We start from the raw sequence: 9,418 nt of genomic DNA on the forward strand, positions 1-9,418 counted from the left end.
GTATCTGTCTTAACCATGCTGTATATTTCTTATGTTAGGTTGTACTAGTATCTGTCTTAACCATGCTGTATAATTACTAGCAGTTGGCTAATTGAGATTTTGAGTGTAATTTAGAATATAGTATTTGTTAGAACTGAAGTAAGAATTTTTCACCTTTCTGGCTATTTAGGAAAACATACAAATGAGCATTGTGTATGAGTTAAAAACAGTATATAAAATCTCTACATATATAATCTAATTTCTGTAGGAAGAACAGATCAGACATCATTAAGGTCTATTTTTATATATGTGAGAATGCTATTCCCTGATGTCAACTTGTTATGTTAGGGTTGTGTTACTAATTAATATAATGTGATATCCTTTATTTTCTGCAACAGACTAAGGTAATTTCATATGATTGCACTTTTTTTCCCAATAACAACTGTTCTGTCATCTGTGTACTTGACCTGAATGAAGAATTTTTTCTTCTGCAATATTACTCTAAGGAAAAGAGCCGATTAGTTAAAGTTCTAAAGTGTTAAAAGCATTTATTAATCACATAGTTTAGCTTAGTAAATCAGAGAATATTTTTATGCATTTCAAAAGAAAATAATGAGTACTTTAAAGTCAAATGTAAAGTTAATAATGTCCTTGTGTACACTGCCTTGAAACATTGCCTAATGTGTGGTGAAAATGTTATTTAAATTAGTCTCACTTTTACTGTTATTATCTTCTGAGAGTTTGTTGTTTTGTTTTTGTAACTTCAGTAGCCACTTTTTAGTTTAAATGTTCGTGAAATATAAGTATCCCTGGAGTATCACTCATATTCATATGAGATCCACTAATTTTCAGTTGGTAGGTTTATTACTAAATACTTTTCCACTGCATGTTTTGTAGTTTAAAGATAGGTGTAACAAAAGTTTTTCTGGTTTCGTTTAAAAGGTGCTGAAATGTTTTGCTATTGATATTCTGAAACGATACTGTTACGTCTGTGTTCATTTGTTAATTTTTCGTAGAAATTCTTTACAAAAAACTTCAGCGATACAAGTCCTTTCTTAAATAAAACTAGTTTATTCTTTCTCAATACAACTTTGCAATACACTTAATTTCCACAATCACTTACACACGCGCTATAATTCTCAACGAACGATTCATGCACTTTACTTACGGGGGGGGCTTTTCTCAACTCTTGCATGGGGCAGGCTCAATCTTCTTTCTTGTGTATTTGCATAATGGAGATTTTGGTATTCAAGGTGCTTTTCTCTTGTACTTGGGGATTTCTTTAAGTCATACATGTACATGCCCCTTTCAATGGACTCTTGTCAGATCATTGGAACAGGTCCTGCAATCACTTATCTACCCTTGTGTTTTACATCCCTCTATTGTGTTAGGTTGATCATTCCAACACAGTTTGGGGTGTACCACTCTCCCCTTGACCCAACTTGTATCTTTACACCAGTGCTTCTCTCTTTCTGATTATGGCTGTTCTCCACACCACTACCACCACCAGGGTCTGGTCTCCAAGAGCATTCCATGCACATCAACTTTCTGGAGATGACTGCTGGTTCTCAGTCTTGCCGTCTTCTTTGGGTGCAGTTGTTTAGTCATTTTGCGATGATCCACTTGGACAACTTTATGGTTGCTACTTCAGTCAACTGTCTTGGATTCTATGCTTTTATGGGCCTAAGATCATCATATTCAAATTAGGATATGTCATGTTCCAGGGGTTTATATCTGGTGGTGGATCACTTTTCTCACCGAGTTGTTCTTACCTCCTGTGGTCTTCCAGTAGATTTGTTCCCATTTCAGAATCCCTCTTATCAATGCTTTTGCAACTTTTTAGGTATCGGTTAACCTTGGTCATCCCTTTTTCACGATGGAATGTCAGGCCTTTGTCTGCATGTTTGAAATTTACTTGGTCCCTTGCATGATGTATGATTTTTTCTGCAGTGTAGCCTGTTTTCTCTTTCAGTCTTGTCACTCTTGCTCTCTATCAATCCATGTGGGCTGTCTACTGCCACTCTCTTCAGCCAGATCGTCCTACTTCTCCACATCTTTCGTTCTTCTTTGCTTTGTTTGTATTCACCAATGCAGGTTACCATGAGATATTGTCCACAACCTTAAGCCTCTTGTTGGGTAATAATCTCTTTCTTTTGCTCACCCCCATTTGACCAGTCCCTCTCTTTTACTGAGACCTATGTCTAGTTCTTTGAGCTTTTGCATGCCCATCCTTTTAGCTGTTAGTTTCTTGTATCAAGACATATTTTCTCCTTTTCCTTGCATGTGGTTATCATCATTTAGATGTTTACTCCTTAGACACCTTCCATACTTCTATCATAGGGTCTGGTTGATTGTTTCCAGTACACTCCTTTCTTCTGAAGACTTAGTTTGTCCAGAAAGGCAATTGGAAGTTTTCTTCTACCTCTCCTCTATATAATCATTGTACAGTTGTTCCAGTCTTGATCATCGTTTGTGTCTTGTATGGGCTGTCCATTGTTGTATTGCTCAAACTTCTTTTTGTGGTAACTGTGGCAGACCTCTTCCTCTTAGGACTTATCCCCTTCCACTTTATCTGGTTAGGTTTGCTAACTCATTTTTTCACTGTTTATTTTTCCTGGTGATTCTGATGATATGCTTTTTTTTGCCTCCTTCTTCCAATTTCTTCATTCATAGCTTCTAGCATTTCTTGCCTTTCTTCCTTGCCAGCCTTTGGAGGAGATCTTACAAGCTTGTATGTGGACTAAACCAAACACATTTTCCTCCCATTTCTTACATCACTGGACAGTTTTATGTGCCTCTGGCTTTTACCATCCTCCAGTCACCATTCTCCAGTGTACTCAGAGGCTCTAACTCTAGTATGGTGAGTTTTGCCTATTGTGTTTTTAAGTCATCTCCATGTCATTCATACATTTCACTGCTCTTCCATGTGTGTACCATGATTTTTGTACACATTCCAACACCTTCAACAACAACTAAAAAATAAAAGTAGGAGATATGACTTACCAAACCAAATAGTACATGAGGAACTACACCCTATGTTCTTTATGCCTAGTGCCATCAGAAACCACTAAGTGGCCAGTGTTGTCTTACAGGGATTACTTACCCAAAATTTACATCAAATGAGGGAGAACAAAAAATGTTAAACCCGTCCGCCCCTGCTCATTGTTCATGGTTGAGATGTCATTTTTTTGCAAGACTGCTTTGGCAGTATATCTCTATAATTGACATGGCTGTTTCTGCACCTTTTACAAGAAAACAGACAACACCAGATGTTGTCCTGCCCTTACATCTGGCTTGTGATTGCCATCTTTAATTATAAGTTGTAGTGACCCACAACACTGTCACTTGGTGGTGATTGTGGCAGTGATCACATACACACACACTGGAGTTCTCCCCCAGTGCATCCCCCCCCATTTTTCTTGTGGAGGATGGGAGAACCCTTCTTCCACAGTGGCTGGAGTGTTCCCTGGAAGTGTAGTACAGGACACCTCATTAGAATATCTCAGGTGTTCCCTGGAAGTGAGGTACAGGACACCTCATTAGAATATCTTAGGTGTTCCCTGTAAGTGAAGTACAAGACACCTCATGAAAGTATCTTAGGTGTTCCCTGGAAGTGAAGTACAGGACACCTCATTAGAATATCTCAGGTGTTCCCTGGAAGTGAAGTACAGGACACCTCATTAGAATATCTCAGGTGTTCCCTGGAAGTGAAGTACAGGACACCTCATTAGAATATCTCAGGTATTCCCTGTAAGTGAAGTACAGGAAACCTCATTAGAATATCTCAGGTGTTCCCTGTAAGTGAAGTACAGGAAACTTCATTAGAATATCTCAGGTGTTCCCTGGAAGTGAAGTACAGGAAACCTCATCAGAATATCTCCCAAGCAGTTTCTGATAGATATGTCCTGCCAGATGAGACTCGGATTTGCTTTGTCATTACAATGTCTATCTCATGTACGTGTTTCACCTTGATGGAATGGCCTAATGCCATATCCACACTACACATTCTCATATTCCACCCACTTTTGTGACATGTTACCACTGGCACTGGATTTCCCAATATCCTTTATTGGAAATCTCTCTGTGATATAAGTGTAACATTGAATGACTAAATAAGAAGTTTGGTAAAGTGTTACCTGTTTGAGAAGAATGTAGTCTCCCACCTATTGCTGCTCCACTAGACAACCCACGATCTTGTGGACATCACACCCCATGGACTTTCCAGTCATCATTTCAGAAAGGAATTCATCTTTGTAATTGGTCTGTACCATTCCCTACACCATTTTTCTATGTGGGAGTCTAGCCCTAAGTGGTGTATAGAGATAAGAACATTTCTGAAGTTAACATTTTCCTTATCTGAAAATCTGTTTCAAATAGATACTTACCTCTCTGCACCACCTTCCCATTCTTCCTTCCAACTTCTGGTGCATTTTCTTTACCTCCTCAAGAATGAGCTTATGGTAATGTGCTAGTGCTCACTGTGTATGGAGGTTGTGTCATTCTGCTGTTGGTGGAAGGCTATAACATTATGACAATTATGTGGGAGTTTGTTCGAGGCTTGTGGTAAGTGCAGGAATTTCCATGAAGGTTGTGTCGTTCTGCTGTTGGTGGAAGGCTACAACATTATGACAATTATGTGGGAGTTTGTTCGAGGCTTGTGGTAAGTGTAGGAATTTCCATGAAGGTTGTGTCGTTCTGCTGTTGGTGGAAGGCTACAACATTATGACAATTATGTGGGAGTTTGTTCGAGGCTTGTGGTAAGTGCAGGAACTTCCATGGAGTTTGTGTGCAAGGTAATAGTTCTTAGTGGTGCAGAGAGGTAAATATCTATCTGAAATACATTTTCAACTAAGGAAAATGTTAACTTTTGAGAACTTTTTAACATTTGTTTAAGGAGTTAGTTTATTTAAAGGACAAAACTTTGACTCCAATCCAGATTTTAAATATACTCCTTTTTTTTTTAGCTGTTGGAGCTGCCAGAATCCTTCAACAACCTGCAGGCTCTAAAGAGTCTTGATCTGTACAATAACAAACTGATAGCTTTCCCATTGTCTTTGTTGAACCTGACCAGTTTGAACAAATTGGACTTGGAAAAGGTAATTCATCTTGTGATTGAGTTGGGACTATTAAACATTTATGATGTGATACATAAGTTCTAGTTGTGAAAGTTTTAAATTAGCAGTGGTGTTACTGATTTTGAATAACTAGCAGTGTTATGATAAAAAAGCATCTTATAATGGTTTCTGATTGTACAGCATCATTAGTGCACTGTAATTAGTGTTATAAATGAATGTTAGTCTGCAAGATGTGAGAAGTAAAACTTAGTTAAAATATAATGAAGAATAAATTGACACATCTAAATAAAAACGTTTGTAAAATGTTTCGAGCAGATGTCCTTCATCATGCAGTAAAGACTGTTAGAGTGAAATAATGATCACTTATTTGGTTTGTCAAAATAAAAATGGGTAGTGGAGTTCATAGTGTCCAATGCTCATTTAGAAATCATTGTTATGAAACTGAGGGAGCCATGGTTATTGGCAGTCCTATCATATATCACATAAACTCGGTATTTGATCAGTTAAAGCTTAAAATTGATGTGATGGTGTCAAGAGAAGAAGTGTTCCATTAACATGATTACAGCTGGTGTTGTGAATACTGTTTTGTATGTCAACACAATATCAAAAGGTTATATGTTACATATATAATGTTATATATATATATTACCACTTTTCAGTTTTTGTTCAATGAAATCATGTGGATGAATTTTAATTCGAAACTCGTATTGTTTTACGGTGTTGCTGTTGAAATTATTTGTTTCATGATGATTCAAAATAATTCTACTATATACATATCGTGTTTTTGGGAAAACAAAAATTCAACAACGTGTACATTTAGTTATCAATCCTGATACAAATCTATTTAAAAGTCCAGATTGATTTCAATATATGATGTAATTCACTAATTGACTCTCGGTGTTACACAAGGAAAGTACTGTGTACAAACTCAACCATTTTAGCAAGTCATCTCACTAACCTTAATTTGTAATGTCCACTACTTACCTCTCCACTCAAGGTTACTCACAGTAAGATATAACTGGTCATTAGTTGGTTTATTAGGGATGACTAGCATTTAATCTTGAGGTCTCATTTCACTGGTTAGTATACAGGAGAAACTAAGTTTTAGTCATGAACCTCCTGTATCTCAAACACTTAGAATGCCTCTAATATTTGTTTGATTTGTAACTATTTTTTAGTAATGAACTTTCTAACTCTCAGGTTAACATACTTTTTTGTATACTTGTTCGTCGTGTGTTCAGTTTTACAAGTTAAACTGTACGTTTCTTCTGTAAATGTGACAGCGCAAAGATTAATGTTATATTGCCATGTCTCTTTCTTTGTTTTTAGCTAGAGAATTCCTTCGAAATATTTTATTGTTTTAATATATTCTAGATAAATTATTGGTAATTCTGCAACAAAAGTAATGTAAGCTGTACGGTGTGGAACATTTTGATCATAATCCCAAGTGGATTTATATAGTTCACATGAGGTTAGGGCAGCTGGTCAGTCTATTGACCCTGGATTGTAGTTTACTGTGATTTATAACTTGTAAAACAATAATGTCTCTCCACACCAACTTGATGCTTTAAGTTTTACCTGATTTATTTAACATTAATATTAACAAGTAGGAAGCTAACAAAAACAATGAAGCCATATTTTGAACTTGTATATGGGGGTCAAATGGGATTTAGAGATTTCTAGACCTGGATCCACAGGCTTTCATAAAAATTAGCATGGTGATGAGAGTTATTAATAAGTTTTCATTTTGGGGCTACCATATGGGGATTAAAGAGGTTTTGGGACTCTCATGATTAGTTGCTGACAATTGACATAAACATGTTAGGGACTGTTTAAATTCATCTACTTTTAAATATTTAAAAAATGTTTTTACCAGAGGCCCTCTTTTAGGAGATCAAGGGGGTTTGAGAGCTCTCAGGATTGACTGACTGCATGGATGTACTTGAAAATTGAACATGTAGCCAGGATATTAATATTGTGGATATTTATTGAGGGGCCTTTGGGGGGGGGGGACTCTCAGGATTGACTGCATGGATGCACTTGAAAATTAAATATGTAAACAGTCATTCAAAACAAGGTGGGTATTGAGGAACTTTGTGTGTGTGTGTGTGTGTCGGGGGGGGGGGTTCTCAAGATTGACTGAATGGATTGAAAATTGAACATGTAAGTGGTCATTCAAAACGTTGTTTGCAAAGTTTTTGTTTTGTGTGAATTTTCATGAGTTGTTCTTGCTATGTTTATAAATAGAAAATAAAAATGTAAACCTGATGGAATTATCTACCTTTGTTTTCCTGATATTCATGAATTAATTTCTAAATTTTATTTTTTTATTCTAGTGTTCATGATTATTATTATTTTATGTGCATAATTTGAAATCAGAGTTTTAACATTTATAATGCCTCTGATTTCAGAATAATTTTGGGCTCTCTGTAAACGAATTACCAAATACCTCCTTCAAGGCACCCTCTGACCTAACGGCTCCACTCCTCAAACACAACTGGAAAGCAGATGGCATTGAAGTTCGTTACATTCTTAGCAGTATGTTAAATATAATAGAAGAATTACAAGTCAAAGTTTACCTTTTTTTAAATGTAGTAGTATCAGAATAAATAAGATAAACGTTTTAATATACAGGATGTCCAAAAAGTCTGGAACAGTGGGTGATTTGCAGAGATTCTTAGTTTCAGGTACGTGGCTGATTACGGTGCTTTCAAAGCATGAGAAGATCAATTTAATCCTGCTGTTAATCCAAGTTTGTTTCCATTTACAAGGACTGCAAAATTTGTTGAAGTGCCTATAGTTCCAGAGTTCTCAGACACCCTGTCTCATTAGTTCTTCATTGTTTTCCAGTTTAAAAGGTTTCACAGGATGTATTTGAGAAAATATAAAGTTTTATATTTAAAGTTAGCGAGTTAAATAAATGTTTTGTATTTTTAATTCCATTGAAATTTGTCAAAATGTATTCATTGACTTTGCCATTATAAAAGATTCAATAAATCTTCTCAGACATTTGACGTTTATTTTAGTAGTTCAGATGGAAGTAAATGAATGCTATAGGTGTTCTTTGTTTTATCTAATTGTCTAAAATCTTAATATAGAAATATTGTAGCTGTGATATGTATAGGTAAAGCATGCGCATATCTATAGTTTGAAGCTGAAGAAAGAAGAATGAATGGAGAAGTTCACGAGTCACCGTATTCCTTGAGGAGACTAGAATCGGCTTTGGCCGTGGGAGCCTCGTTGTGGTACAGTAATGGTCAGAAAAGGTCAAGAATAAAAGCAACCTCTCAGGCTGTAAACTCTAGAAAGGTCAGCTTTGAAGAATTTACTGACAGAAATGAAAATGATGAAATTTCCTCAGGTGAGTTTATTAAGAAGGGATAAGGTCAGGTGGGTTTATCAAGAAGGAAGTCGTGGAGCACACGTTGGCTACGAAGTTCTTTATTTTCTCGAACGATGAAATGAAGAGCAATTATTTCAAAACATTTTTTAATTGTTGGTTGTATGTTCCTGTATTAATTTTAATTGTGGAAAATAAACCTTTGTATTCAATAGATTGAATACTGTTTTACATGAAAATCTTCTTCCCAGACTACAAACTTTTGTGAAGTTTAAGAGAGACCATGCTGTAAAGGTAATAATGTGTTTATTATGAGTGTCATGGAATCACATTAAAAACTTAAATACATATTTTATTTTAACATCATCTTACTTTTAACAGGGTTTTTGATCTAAAGAGAATATGGGAACAAGTATAAGGTTTTTCTTCTAATCTTTTTCATGGCTGTCATAGTGTAGCTTTATTTGAAAACCCTTATTTTAACATTGTTAATTTCAGTATTTGATTATATAGTAATAAATGAAATAAGTTGGAGAATACCTTCAGGTACAAGACAATGACAGTCTGGTTATATCACAACTCTCTTTGCGAGTGTATAGTCCATTTAAACACATTTTTTAAATTTACAATTTCCATAAGAAAATAATGATAGCTACTGATGATAAGTTCTATACTTAATAAATTACTCTTGTCTTTGAGAAAGATAAAACTATCAGCATCACTTTCCGATCCTGCATACGGTTGGTTTGTAGTATGTTACTGTTTTGATCTTTATACGGTTGGTTTGTTGTATGTTACTGTTTTGATCTTTATACGGTTGATTTGTAGTATGTTACTGTTTTGATCTTTATACGGTTGGTTTGTAGTATGTTACTGTTTTGATCTTTATGCGGTTGGTTTGTAGTATGTTACTGTTTTGATTATTATACGGTTGGTTTGTAGTATGTTACTGTTTTGATCTTTATACGGTTGGTTTGTAGTATGTTACTGTTTTGATCTTTATGCGGTTGGTTTGTAGTATGTT

At 35.5% G+C, this 9,418-nt stretch overlaps 1 protein-coding gene across 1 annotated transcript in view; it reads left to right on the plus strand.

Moving 5' to 3' along the window:
- Nucleotides 1-8,415, plus strand: part of LOC106475395 (leucine-rich repeat protein SHOC-2-like) — a gene marked incomplete at its 3' end in the record, with an annotated part of 23,824 nt that extends 15,409 nt beyond the window's left edge. The window contains exons 3-5 of the mRNA XM_022379507.1: nucleotides 4,944-5,075; nucleotides 7,466-7,573; nucleotides 8,202-8,415. Of these exons, the coding sequence (XP_022235215.1) occupies nucleotides 4,944-5,075; nucleotides 7,466-7,573; nucleotides 8,202-8,415 (454 nt within the window). The remainder of the gene's footprint in view (nucleotides 1-4,943; nucleotides 5,076-7,465; nucleotides 7,574-8,201) is intronic.
- Nucleotides 8,416-9,418: the final 1,003 nt, after the last annotated feature.

The sequence above is a fragment of the Limulus polyphemus genome, unplaced genomic scaffold (assembly GCF_000517525.1).
Source record: "Limulus polyphemus unplaced genomic scaffold, Limulus_polyphemus-2.1.2 Scaffold8513, whole genome shotgun sequence".
NCBI lineage: Eukaryota > Metazoa > Arthropoda > Merostomata > Xiphosura > Limulidae > Limulus > Limulus polyphemus.